We start from the raw sequence: 14,867 nt of genomic DNA, 5'->3' as shown, positions 1-14,867 counted from the left end.
GCGGTCAGGGGAAAAAACATCAACAATTAAATGGTCATCAAGTTGTACGTTTGGCACGAGTTGAAGGAGGGTCCAAAAGCTGCTGTCGCACCCGACTATTTCTCATTTATTCGGAAGCCTCAGAAATTTATTCCTAAAAAGAAAAGCCACAGATATTTTGAAGAAGTTCAAAACAAATCAGTTCACTAAACAAAACTGTCGGCTCACTACGTCGAGGATCAGGCAAATTTATTTTATTCCAACCAAGGTGCTGTGCACTGAGCATTGAGAAACAAGTCACCCATGCATTTACGACCTATAGAATCTGAATCAAGAAGGGCTTAGGCGTTAGGTTATGCAGTTTGGGTAGGGTGAAATCATTCAAAAGGACGGTAAGACATCCACAAAATACAGTGGATAAGACCGCACAGCCTTCATAGTCGCGTCAGTCGCACCTGATTGTTATGACACCACCGTATCGACGGTGCCGTGGCACTTGTCTGATTATAGAACACTCGGTAACAGTGAAGTTTCACTGAACGCGTGTACCGAACCCACGCACGCACGCACGCACGCACACACACACACACACACACACACACACACACACACACACACACACACACACACACACACACGCGTGCTCACACACACACGCACACACACACACGTACAGCAACGCCCACGCGCGCACACACACACACACGCACGCACGCACGCACACGCACACACACGCACACGCACGCGTGCTCACACACACACGCACACGCACGCGCGCTCACACACACATGCGCACGCACGCGCACGCACACACGCACATGCACACGCGCTCACACACACACGCACACACACACACGCACACGCACGCACACACACACGCACGCACACACACACGCACACGCACGCACACGCGCGCACACACGCACGCACACGCACGCGCACGCACACACACACACACGCACACGCACACGCGCACACACACACGCACGCACACGCGCACACACACACGCACGCGCACGCACACACGCACACGCACACGCACAGTCATGTACAAATGAAATGCGAACACGGAAATATCGACCAGACCCCACAAATAGCGCTATTCCTTTTCACACAGGTCTGATTAAAGCGTGGCCTTATTACAGTAACAAAGTTGGGAAATGTGATTTGAAAAATATACCAATAGCGCGCCGCCATTCAACGTACACGCAAAGCATTTTTTTTTTCAATTTTGCGTGTTATGTTTCATGTTGTCGTGTTCGCGTTTGATTTCTCCATGAGTGTACATGCACGCGCACGCGCATATACGCCCACGCCACCTTTCCCTCACTCACCCATGCACGCGCACGCACCTTAGTTCGTCGATTTAAATATGGACAAATCAATTGAGAAGACGTACCTACAATTTCTTTTAATTCAATTTTTAGCTTCTGAACTTCACGCTCTTAAACAAGTAATTAAAGCAATCCTTTCAGGTGGTCAAACAAAACACCCTGCGCACCCGAAAGTACAACTTCTGACTGTTTAAAGTTCTCGTTTAAACCAGTGGCCTTGTCACCATACGCTGACAGTTGGAATGTTTTTTTCCAAACTTCAAAATTTGTTGTAATTTCTTACCACTGTTGGAGTTACGGATGGCGATTCCTCTCACGATTCACAATAGTAGTGAACTTGCTGAAAGAGGGTTAGACTTCTCTATAGTGCGGGTGGTACCATGGTGAACTAAAGCAAATTACTATTGTTAACTTTTTCGTAGTTTGAACCGTGTGCTAATTCCACTGGTCTCAAGATTTTAACACGTTACACGTATAACAGTACGCAGATGAAAGGCCATGCGTCTTCTGTTTCACTGACGGCCAGCACGTCTCTTCCTCACCCCTTGTCATGGAAGTTGGGCAAAAAAATAATCCCAACGATTGAGTGAACATATTCATTTATTTTAACCGCGACCAGAGGGCTCACCGATTCGCTTTTATCTGGAATAAAGGCGTTTCTCTATTCCTTTCGAATCACGGGTCAATCTGCGGAAGCACGGAATCACGGATCGATCTGGAAGCAGTTCCTAGCCCCGAAGCCCAAACACATTCCAGCAGCGACTTCGCGGTCCCTTTGTCTTCTGTTCAAGCCAATGTGGTAAGCTCCCCTGAACAAACAAACGATTTGGACAGGCAACGTTCCATACGGGGAATATCCAGGATATAATATTCCCAGAAGGCGAACCCTCATACGACGCGACAGTCGCCCCAAAGGCGCTCACCGCCCGAACAAAGTAGCGCCTTCGAAAACGCGGCCTTCGCCAAGTCAAAAGTGGCGCCTCTCGTTGACGCAGTGGCGCCATCTTGGGAGAGGTAGCAGCGGGAAGTGGCGCGCGGCGTCTGGCGTCTCCGGAGGAGGGGACGGCGAGCGGCGTCGGCGAGCAGGAGGAGCGGGCCTCGCTGCTGCCGCTGCTGGTGTCAGTCGCCCTGGATATGCGCAGGGACCCGGTCGTGCAGGGCCTGGCCACCATGCTCCTGCTCTCCGGCATGCTCTCGCTCGTGCTCTGCTCGGCGCTCGCCGGCCTGCAGCATCGGCAGGCGGCGCAGCGCGAACGACGCCTGCACGGCACCGCCTGCGACTACAAGGTGAGTGTCGTCTGCTCCGCCGTCAACCGCCCCCCTGTCTCGCATGAACAGGGAACGACGCAAGAAGTGGCACTTTTTTTCTCCTCGACAATTCAGTCATAATTACCGGCAAGGTGTTTGACGATCCGTGAGCTGTCATGGAAAACACTTATGATTAACAAGTAGCCCTGCATCGTCTGCTCCGCTGGCATCACTTGTCCGCAAACTTTGGAAGTTTTAGACACGGCCGGTGAGCTGTCACGGAAGAAAGTAAAGGTTGCTTTGACTGGATGACGTAAATCGTCATTATGTTTTTTTAACGCAGTGTACGGTCGGCTCTATCTAGCACCGAAATTGTACGCAAGTTAAAAACCAGAAGCAACGTTCAAAGTTAACGTTCAATCAACGTTTCTTTTGCCAGAACTGACGTGATGACAACTTAAAGGAGCGCGTGAATCGGCAACGTAGCTTATATTCAAGAAAAGCGGTTATCCGAGAGACCTGGTGTTAAATGTTACTTGTCAACACATCAAATTGGTCAGTTTAGAGTCTATGGGTCCGTAATTCAGCATTTCAGAGGGTATAGAGAGTGCATTTCTGCATTTTCGGTTATCGCTGACTGTCATTGACTTTTTTTCCTTTTCAACATTTATTTGTTCATTTTTTGGACGACACCCTCAACAACACTTCCGCATTTAGGGACGCACACCACACGAAGGTTCGTCTCGTGTGCGTTCCTTTCATGCACGTGTTTTGATGATAACGGTACGCTGCCGGGCCAAGCATGAGCCGGAAACGTATTACTACATGCTCTGTTCGTTCCCCACTAAAGTTCTCACTAGCCCACTTTATAGCACTATAACCTAGGAAGCGTGGCGAACCGGTCCGGCTCGGCTTTGTGTTTCAATCCGCGAGACAAGAACCCGAGAACTGGGTAGTCTGGTTTGTCCTGCATTGATGGAATGAATGAACTAATAAATTTATTGAGCGGACTCTTTTGTGGCACGTTGCGGTACCGCGGACAAGTCACATGGCGTTTTTGTGACAGTAGCCACGATGTGACAACAGCCTCCTATCATTGTCCTACGTCCTAGCACGTTGGAAAATCTTCAGTTTCGCTCTATTCAAACACAAACATTGTACGTTATAGAACGGGCTATTTTTAGAAAACTAGAACGTTGGGATTTTGTATGTGCTTCAAAGCGCAAAGTTTTATCTGCTTTTCTGAAATGCAGGTTTGACTTTCGGTGGGAGAGTCATCGATGGATGCTGTAGGTCGGGAATTTGTTTTCTCCGTCATATAACTAGGAGACGCGATAGCCCACCAGCAGTAGGAATGGGGATAGCACGCCGCCTTGCGGAATACCGCATCTTATTTGTATACCACCCTAAACCTTGGTCCACTAAATGCATACTACGACCGCTTTCCTACTTCGTCCAGCCGCGAAATCGGTCAAGTGCCCGTGGTGTCACGTCGTGGTGTCACACCTTTGTAACGAGAAAGTCTTGGATACGAATCCTAATATGGATCCGAATTTCTTAGAAGTCTAACTGTGTTCGAGGATGAGCCTCCACCAAAAGCAACATGAAGACAAATGACAATTTTGGTTCATTCCAAAGGTCGCCACGACATAATAATACTCACGTCAATTTTAACGCGAACTCGAAACAGTTAAAAAGAGTGGCGATTCACCACCCGCTTCCTCGCGCTTTCCCTGTGACATCATTGGGAGTAGTCTGCGCGATTGATGGCCGCCGACAACGTATGCCTACCCCCCATAAACGTGATTGCGCGATTGTTGTGCGGTCTCGTGTTTCGTTTGATCGCACACGCATTACTCCGTTTCTGTTACCCCGCAAATGACATCGCTTAACGCCAAATTTGAAGCCAATAAATTTGAAACATCATTAACACAAATCACTTCACTTAACCACAAATAACGTCAAATTTGAAGAGTTGGTCAGTTTTTTTTTTGCGAGTCAGTTTTTTTTTGCGTCCGAAAACAACATACTGCGGGCCAAAATAAAATGGGGTTCGTGGAAGCTATCGCAGGCGGTTTCTTTGATTGATTGATTGTAGGGTTTAACGCGCCGACGCAACGCAGGCGATGAGGCGCGCCGTAGTGGAGGGCTCCTGATTAATTTTTGACCACCTGGGGATCTTTAACGTGCGCCGAAATCTCGTACACACAGGCGTTTTTGCTTTTCGCCTCCATCAGAAAAGCAGCCGCCGCGGCCGGGAATCGAACCCGCGACCTCGTGCTCAGCAGCGCAACGCCTTCGCCACTGAGCGACCGCGGCGGGTAGGCTGTTTCTTTCAAATAAAACAAAGATGCTTGTCGTCTTTGCGGTCCCTTTTGAGAAACAAGAAAAAGAAAAACGCCGGAGGACGGACGCGTTCACATGTACACGTCGACGAAAGCGCGTCACTCATGTCGGGAAGAAAACGCGGCGGCTGAAGCAAGCCTCCGCCGCCTTTCTTTCCTATGGAAGGTGAAACACGTGCTTCAATTTCGTTCAGTCAATGGCGCGGAATCCGCGTTTCATCTAGCGACGTATCGGATTTCTTTGCCCAAAACTCTGCATGTAAAGAAAGAGGGGATTGGGCGGCGGAGCTCGTGATTCAGGCACAATGCCCCCGCGCAATCAAACGAGGAATGTATAGCCGCTTTATCGACACTCAAATCACTCGTTATTGCACACCGAGTTTACGATTCTCTTTGTCGGAAGAAAAGGAATAGAGGCGAACGCATAAGAACAGACGTGACGTTTGGAACAATAGACTATCTATATTTGCGGTGCGGGAGCATCACCGCCAGCAGCCGGCTATTGAATTAATTCAACCGACCATCGTTTCCTTCCCTCTGCCGGCTGTTCGCATTTTTATTCCGCCTGGCTAATATTTCCCTTTAAGTCTTCCCACACCTACCGCGGTCTGAACTAAGCACTTATAGAAAAAGATTAGTGCCGCTCCACTATGTTAATAAGTGAATAAGGATGACCTACGAAGCTGGACGCAGTACACGAAATGCATGAACGAAAACACGTTTGTTTGTAATTTGCGATCGAGCAATTAACACTTAGCCCAATGAAACTTTGAAGGACTCGAGATTTATTCTACGGACAAACATGGAACTGTCTGTTTCTCTCCCGTACCCTAGGCATCTTACTGTCTGCGTAACACACAAACCCAATCCGCTCCACCACTGAGGACACCGAAAAGTTCGCATTGGGGCGGTGGACGTACACATTTAAACCTCCCGCCAGCATAATGGAGATGTCATCAGTGAGGGCATGAAACCTATATCTGCGCGTGCATGCCCCCCCTCCCCCCTCCCCCCTTCTTTCTACCCCCACCGCATGCCTGATAAACCGGCAACCCGTTATGTGCGCGTGCTTAGAAGTGAAAGGTACCGCCAAACTTTGTCGCTCACAAAGATGAACAAGAAATATTGGCTCGCGTCGACGTTGTTGTTCATCCGGGCGAGATTCCCAGATACTCGGCGAGCTGGAACTTGCGGTGGAAACGGCGGCGGCAGCGGCTTTCTGTTGTTTTCGCACCCATTCGCGCTTCTGTTCTGGCAGACGCTCCTTCGAGTCCCGCAGTTCTTTCTCCGAGCGAACGACACACGTCTGTCCATAGGGAGTTAAAACCTGGAAGAACTCTAGCTGTATTCTAATGCACAAAGAAGTGGCTGTCCATTTCCGTTCCGCGTCGTAGGCATCTCACTGTCCGTGTAACACACCAATCCAAACCCAAGTCGCTCGACCATTGAGGACAGCTGACAGGTCGCATTGAGCCGTGAGACTTCCAAGTTTAAATTTCCCGCCAGCACAACAGGTGTGTCATCGGTAGCGGCATGAAGACTAGCTGCGCATGCACGCCCCCCTGCTTCTACCCCAACCAGTGCACGCATAAACCGGCAACCGGTGATGGGCGCGTGCTTAGGCGGGAAATACACGGGCGAAAATGTCGCGCGGAAAGCCTTTTTGTGCTGAAAAAGAATTCGGGACCCACGTCGACATTCAAAGCGGGCAAGTTGCTGCGGTAACGCCCGATAAGGGCTCTACCGCCGTTGTCAGCCTATTGCGCAGCTTGTGAAAGAGGCATCGGTGGTGGCGAGGAGAATAACGCTTGTGAAAGCGGTGTCAGCGGTGGCGAGGAGGAGCGCCGCAGCGGCGCCGAGTAAATCGACTTCACCGGAATGAAAACTTGGGCAGCTAGACATATACTGCTTCGCAGTAATAGTTAACTGTCGCGTAAATTACTTTTTCAATCGGCGAATAAAAAAGTTAAACTCAGGTGCGAAGCACGCCAGTAGCAGCAGCATCATTCTTATATATGAACCAGAGATCTGAAAAGGGCTTGGTGGGCTTGATCACAAGGGTTAACAAGTGAAATTGCGCAATGCGTAGCGGGCAGAGTTAAATCACTGCAAACGTTGGATATCTACAATCGATAGCAGCAACCGGGAAGGCTGAGAGCGTTACATGTTAACGCCGCGCTCGATGTGAACACGATACCCGAAACGGGACTGACAGTCGTAAACAGCGGTTCACACTTGTCGTGACCCGCTGCTCGGACGCAAATCTTGCATAAAAGTTTGTGCAGCAATTTTATGGAGTGTTTGCTCGAGTGTTCCGCTTGCTTTTCTTCGCGTCGAGGTCAGCTGAGCCGCCATTTTTACGCCGCTAACCGCGACCCCCCAGGAGCGCTCGAAACGGCGACTGCAGTGATCTCATTCCTCTCTGTGTGTGCCGGGTCGTTGTTGAAACCTGATCCGGGAGGTCGGGGTTTCAGATTCTACCGACATTTATTTGCTAGGCCTTACCTATAATCTCTCACATTCATTCTGAAAGAACAGCAACAATAAAAAAGAGTGACAAACCTTCCCCAGCGCCTTCCTTGGCGTCCTCAACGCTTGATTTGCATCGGTTATCTTCTTGACGAGCGTTTCGTTCCATAGCAACGCAAAAATATTGGGAACTTTCGCTGTCTTGCGCGGAGAAGACGAGCTCTTTAATTAAATTGTATCGAGTCGTATTAACGCAGACAGGACTCATAATGTGTCATAACTTTGCGCACTGTTGCAGTGTCTAATCAGTTGAAATCACATGCCGTATTACATGACGTTTATTTGTTACATTCCATTAAAACTGCTTGCCAGTGATGCTGTATTGTAAACTTGCAAACAGATTGAGAAATGGACACATACTATAATTGAAATATGCCGAAGCCTATAGTTCGAGGGACCGTCGATTCTCATGCGGCGCTGCCCCTAAAGCACCACGAAAATTCTTCGGTGCTCGCCGTACGCCGCTTTAAGCGTAATGTAGTACGTCCTACAAGCTAGGTTAGAAGGCACCCTGCCGTGTCAACGTGTGAGCTATGCATAGATACGAGTCTGTTGGCGTCGCCCAGCATCTGAAGTACACACCGAAACGTTCGTACGGTTTTCTGAGATGGCCTTATAGCGCTTTCAAGGGTGGTCACTTATTTGGAGAGAATTCGTTATAATAATACTGCACCACACTATTATGTTACGGTGTGTAGTGTGAGTTTAGTTATCCAACCACCACATTGTTTGTAATTTCCATTGCACCTAGACCCACAAAACGGCTGGTGTTAATGGGGCGCCATTGGCCGCTTTGTTCCAGTTTTTTTTTTTTTTTTTTCGCGGGATAACCTTCAGGCGCCAAGGCTCGCCGCTCACACGGCGGCAGGGGAAACCACGGGTAACAACGTGCGCGATTAGTGCGGTGCTAGGGGATCTCGGTTCCCAGTGCGGCGGGGCCTTGCAGCAGCACCAGCAATATACTCAGCCGACTCATCAGCAGCGCTTGCTTGCTGTCCGCAGCTGTCGGAAGGAGCGCGACACAGCTGCAGCCCGTACGCAGCGGCGAGCTTCTGTGTAGTTGGAACACCTTTCGACGATCATTAGGGACAACAGAGACGCCGGTATGGCTTCAGTGCACACTTGACCGATCACTTCTTTGTGCACTGTTTGGAACTCCTGTGGCCATACTACTTAGCTTAAATAACTCCTCGTTCAACATCTATGTGACAGAAACTTTCAAGTGTTGCTCCTTGATTTTATGGTGAAGCTGTCTTTGCAGGATTTACCACTTTAGCAGAGAGAGAGAGAGAGAGAGAGAGAAACTTTGACGACCCTCCTTTAGTAAAAGCAAAAAACAGCATACTAAAAGGAGTTATCATTGACTCCCGCGCACATTTCCACACACAGACAAAAGCGCACACGCGCGCAGGTGTTCAAGATATTTAGAACGTCTTATTGTCTGCAAGAAAATCCTATTGTCCTCAAAGGCGTATAGACAGTGAAGCCGATACAAGACGCCTTTAGAAATTGATGGAATAAGCCCTGTGCACAAGCACAAAATTTGCTCCAAGTCCTTCCGTTCGAGGCAAGTGGGAGGCAGCTGGGAAATATATCTTGGACAAGCTCGGATCTGGAAATACGTTTCGGCCACGCTGAGGAGAGAGCAGCGATGCGCAGCTTAGTCGCGCTTGCACATGTCGGCCGGTGTCCTAAACTTGCTGAGAGCCTGTATTCCATATAAAGGCACGGAGGTATTTTTTCGGATCAGGTGTGCTGCAAATGAGACCGTGCAACAGAAGCAGAGAGAGTCCCTGCGTCACACATTTCAAACGGCGCTGAAATACAAAATTGCTGGTCAAAAACCGCATGCTCGGCCTCGGTGTGGTCAGCTTCGCATAGCCGTGATGTTAGTGCAGCCACATTTAAACAAGGTACACATACAATAATTAAAGCCGTTCCACTCAATGTGAAAGCTGGCGTGAGTGCAGAGAAAGTGATTCGCCATAATGGACTGTAGCGCCATTATCCGCTCACCGCTAACACCCAAAGCAATTCGAATTTGCCGCCTCCGTAGTGTTCGCGTGTCCCCTGCATGCCTGAAACAGCGCCAGCGGGAGTTCTGTTCTTTTTGTGCTTGCTTTTCCTCCCGCACGTGCCGACGTTGCACTGCCACTTTTTTTTTTTTCGCTTACTATCGCTAAAACCAAGCGTTGTGAACTAAAATGAACGCGGGGGCTACCGGTTAATTACATATATTTTGCATCAAATGTACCTGCAGTTTGTTTGCTCTAAACAAACTGAGAGATGTACGACAAGCGCCAGCGTTTCACGAGTTTCGATCGGCTATGACTATTTAAACCGCTTGGTTTTCAAAGCCTCTGCGGGACGCCCTGCGACGGAACGCCAGGCTCTACTTGGGTGCGTTATCTCGCGGCGCCGCCTGATTTCAGCAGTCGTTTGACAGCGACCGTTACAGAGAGCTACGACGACAAAGCGAGCCCCTAAAGTGCTCTGCACTTAAAATATGAATCAGAGAGCACGAATCTTACGACTTTATCTGACGGATAGGAAATAACTGCCAAGTTCGGGTGAACTGCACGAATGACAATCGAAATACGTAACAACTCTGCGGCAGTACGTACACTCAGTCATCAACTTAAGAGGTACGGAGGCGGGCTGCTTCGTACATGACAAGACAAAACACGATACTGCAGCGTCAGGACTGTAAAGTCATGACTTTAGAGACGTGATCAGTCATGTATGTACCAAGACCAGGGCTGTAGCCAGAAGTTTTTTACTTGGGGGTTATAGAAAGGCATCCCAACCAAGACCACTCATGGTACAGACATGACTGGTCTTGTCATGCAGCAGTGTCGTGCCTTAATGCATGACAAGACAAACACTGTACGCTGTACCGTGTTGTGTCTCCTTTCCCTCGCCCAGTTAAAAGCGCTGTTAAAGGGGCCGTGCAGACAAAACACAAGTGTGCTTCATTCGAAAGATTGCCTCGTTAGAATCATACTGACACCGCTTTTAACGCACACAATCGCTCAAATAAGCTATTTAATTAGGAAAAAATGGAATGGTCATGCGACCTACTAGCTCATTTCCCGCAACAGAACCTATGATGTCATATGTACCCAGCTGTGCGATTGGCTGAGGCCGGCAAAAGCAAACGCAAATTAGGCACGGCTTATAAGCTTGACGATCGAGCTGTTTGCGCCTCAATGTAATGCATATTCATTTTACAGCATGCAGTAGGAACGGTGCGGTAAACAATTAAAGTTACGGAAATACACGTAAGCATAGAAGTAGTACCGATGCACACAGCTGTTGGTACTGGGCGCACTATGCTTGTTTTAGCTGCACATCAGTCCGCCGCTTTGGAGTTGTCTTACACGACACTGGCCGATTGGCGTAAGCGACGTTGTCTTACGTGACCCTGTTTGTCGAGGATACCCCATGTTTCACGAAATGATTACTTTCTAAACTAACAAAAACAAGCCAGGTGCAAATACGGTCAAAAACGAAGCAACGGCGAACAACGGTCCGTGGATGAGTATGGTAGCGCCATGTGGGACGACCGACAGCAAGCAAGGCTGCAGAGCTGAATGACGCAGTGGAAGTTCGTTTGAATACGCGCACTTATGACTTCATTGCTGACGTCCCAAAAACACACGATTTGGTGTGGGAAATCAAAATTTTAACCTAAATTGATTATTTTTTCTTTGAATACGGCATCATTTGTTGCCGGAAAAGCTCTGGGGGCTCTATAAAACACGAAATCTTTCGAATAAAACAAACTTGTATTTTGTCTGCATGGCCCCTTTAAGTTTCATAAAACACTCGGCCATGCTCACTCTTTGGTGTTTCGCAGCTCACACAAATTTTCTTTATTTTGCGTAAGCTTCGTATAGTAGATATCCGATTACTGCTGTGGACAGGGCAACCTATAATTTGGAATAGCAGGTCTTACTTAGAAGGTATTTAATGTTTGTACTTAATTTCCACTTGGCCCACGATAATAAAAATGAGTGGTTAGCACCCTCTGATCCTGCTGACACACAGCGGAATGGACGCAAAGACGTACTCAATACAGGTACTGACATATACAGGGTGTCCCAGCTATCATGCACCAAGATTTTAAAAAAAAGTAAAGGCGTAACTCGAAGAAAACCTAGTGCATAATGTTCGCAGTACTGTGAAGAAGCGGAGAGTAATTTTTTCGTTAACGAGACTTAATTAACTAATTGTAATTAATTATCTAACTCGAGAAATACTGTCCTAATCACTCAAGTGTCAATGAGGCACTTGTAGGTAACCACGAGGGGCATCTAACTGCGGTATTTTCAGCGATGAACTAATTGCGTACACATTTATTTTGACTGATAAAGAAAACCCGCGAAATATGAAAAATACCACGTGACGGCGCCTCCGCGCGCACCGTAAAGCAACGCCCTCAAACAGGCTGCCTCTGAGTTAGCAAGAATCAAATAGACAAAAGAAAGAAAGAAGAAATCGCGACCGAGTTTGCTCCTTATCTGCACACGCGTCCCGTGAATCTTGCTGCTGCTGCTCCTTCCATGCATGCTATTATCAAGGTGATGCGCTGTCTCTTCGGGCGGGTAACACGCAAAGCAGTTGCTTTCAATCAGCTTTGTTTGGGGACGCTGCTTCACAATGCGCGCGTAAGCGTCGTCACGTGGTATTTTTCATATTTCGCGGGTTTCCTTTATCAGTCAGAATAAATGAGTACGCAATTAGTTCGTCGCTGAAAATAGCGCAGTTAGATGCCCCTCATGGTTACCTACAAGTGCCTCATTGACACTTTAGTGATTAGGACAGTATTTTTCGAGTCTGATATTTAATTACAATTAATTGATTAAGTCTCATTAACGAAAAAATTACTCTCCGCTTCCTCACAGTACTGCAAACATTATGCACTAGGTTTTCTTCGAGTTACGCGACTTCTCTTTTTTTAAATCTTGGTGCATGATAGCTGGGACACCCTGTATATTACCGTGCGTGTGTTCACAACGGGGTTCAACAGAATAGTATAGGCGTACAGAATGCCGTAAACTCCGAATCGTGCGCACGATTCGGAGTTTACGGCGCACGATTTCGGAGTTTCCGTCAAACAGGTCCGTTCAGAAGCCGTTTGATTGGAAACAGGATTTTTCGGTAGGGGCAAGCAGCTATGCGAACATTTCAAGGCACTAGAGCATGCAACGAGTGACTTGCGGCAAATGGGAACACTTGGTGAGTCTGCAAAGCAGAAGTCAAACTGCAGCCTAAAAGTTTAGCCTTCACTGTGAGAAATTTCACGTACTACTCGCGGTTCCCAGTGGGAAAGTAGCCCTTTTTCGCGGAATCTGAGGTTCTCTCTTCAAACAATCTGCTTGCAAGCGACGCGTAGGAAGCGGTAACTGGCGCTTTATTTTAACATGTTTTCTCTCCTAAATTCAACTTCACAAGAGTTTAAGAGTTGTCTGTGTTACACCACAGCTGTGCGTGATTCTCTCTGTAAACACACACACACACACACACACACACACACACACACACACACACACACACACACACGCACGCACGCACGCACACACACGCACGCACACACGCACGCACGCACACACACGCACACACGCACACACACACATAAACTTCTGCTCCATTTTTTCGTCTGACACGCACTACCAGGCGTCCGCACGGGTTCTGTGGACCATTGGACAGCGAGCAATGCTCAAGAAGCATGGCTATTGTGGCGCGCGAACTAGCTCACTTCTCAAACTTGCAGGTTGCGCAGGAGGCGCACACTTGCAAATGATCTGTAAACCGTTTACGTGTGTACTATGCCCTTTTATTGCGAGAAGAACCACATTGCGCGCAGTCCGATATGTTTGAAGCACACGGCCGTATACCAACCTAGCTGTGAGCCAGGGTGAACAGAAAGTGATCCGGTTACTTCCGACTTGATTTTAGACGAGCGTGCGCAAGTCAACCTACACCGGGCACAATTTTTCTGCGACATAGAACGTTGTTACATTTGTATGCACTGCTTACATTTATACAAAAATCATGCACTCCTCCGTCTACGCCACGACTATAGTTGAGCGCGAAGCTTTCACGTGAGGCATTCCTTGGTTGCCGTCTGATTTCGGACTTTGACTCGCAGGCAGTTTGGACTTTTGACCCTGCGCCATTTGATTTCGCACGCCCGTGCACCCCTCTACAAGTATAGACTGCTTTGACCGCGTCGGAATGGCGCCGTCGGATAGACGTCGGCTTCATCGTGCGAAGGGCCCAGATTCTATCCAGACCACGGGAAGCGTTTTTTTCTCCTTGATGCGCTAGAGGACTACGATCATCATCATGGTCAGAGAAAGTTGGGTTTACTGCAGTGCATTTTTGGGTGCGCACAGACGCCATTAGGGAAACAGCGTTACAAAGCTAACTAACGGAAAATCCAAATAACAGCAAGTTTTCCCTCCTGTTTCGCTCCCATTTTCAGTTCTGGGGGAAATATATTCCTAAATCGCGTCTTGTGGGATAAGCGTAATGAGCGCGGTTTTTGGGAATCTTGGACTACGGGGCTCGGTCGCATGTTTTTTTTTTTTTTTTCTTCCCTACTCTGTGGAAGCATTTGGCGAGAAAAGGTGTCGCCTTAGCTTTGCAGAGCTATCTTGTGACAGCAAAACGAAAAGCGAAACTAGCCGAAAAATACGTAATTAACTGTAATTCTGTAAAATATGTAATATGTAATTCTGCAAACCTCGGGAAGCCAATTTGAAGAAAACATCCCCGACCGAGGCATTCACAGGCTGATCAACGGACCGTGGGTGTGTCACGACGTGAGAATGCGAGATCTGGTGAGCGCATATATTTCTTGCGTGACCCAGTTACCCACTAAAGAACTATTGCTCGAATTTGACCGCCAAGTGATTGCCACAAAGTGTCAGATGGGTTTTCGCGCTATTTCCTAAAAATCTTCCACTCGCCAGTTCCTCCGGGAAGGAATGCCGGTGGCAACGCCCGCCACGTCCAGAGAGGAGATGCACGAGCTGGGCTGTCTTGGAGTGGAATTTTAGGGCCTCCCTTGGAGCGGTCATCCGTTTTGTTTCCCCCGTCATGCAACAAACAACCTCGCAGCGCCAGAAGTCGGCGAAGGGGAGCGTGCAAGGGCGTGGGCGCGACAGGAAAAGTTTGTTTCGGAAGTGCGCGGGCGGCCGGCACTTTTCCCGAGGTCAGCGCTCACGTTTGCCGCGAAGCGGGAAAGAGGGAGCCGAATCGAGGCTGGCGGCGTTCTCGAATCGTGTCGCTGCGCCCGGGCGCGCGTAAAAAAACCTCTTCCATCACGGGCGTGCTCCGCTGCCTCGCCCGCGCGTTCCCAGGGCGCGTGCTGCTCCACTCCCCCGCCGCGTAGCCCAGGTGTGCAAGCACTGCGCGGGAGAGA

At 48.7% G+C, this 14,867-nt stretch overlaps 1 protein-coding gene across 1 annotated transcript in view; it reads left to right on the top strand.

The window, feature by feature from the left end:
- The first annotated feature begins 2,344 nt into the window (after positions 1–2,344).
- Positions 2,345–14,867, top strand: part of LOC144144444 (lysosomal alpha-mannosidase-like) — a 522,591-nt gene continuing 510,068 nt past the window's right edge. Inside the window, exon 1 of the mRNA XM_077675887.1 lies at positions 2,345–2,600. Within this exon, the coding sequence (XP_077532013.1) occupies positions 2,448–2,600 (153 nt within the window). The 5' untranslated portion in view covers positions 2,345–2,447. The remainder of the gene's footprint in view (positions 2,601–14,867) is intronic.

The sequence above is a fragment of the Haemaphysalis longicornis genome, unplaced genomic scaffold (genome assembly GCF_048455015.1).
Source record: "Haemaphysalis longicornis isolate Haplotype H1 unplaced genomic scaffold, Haemaphysalis longicornis Haplotype H1 scaffold_1, whole genome shotgun sequence".
Lineage (NCBI taxonomy): Eukaryota > Metazoa > Arthropoda > Arachnida > Ixodida > Ixodidae > Haemaphysalis > Haemaphysalis longicornis.
This window is presented reverse-complemented; position numbering and strand designations above follow the sequence as displayed.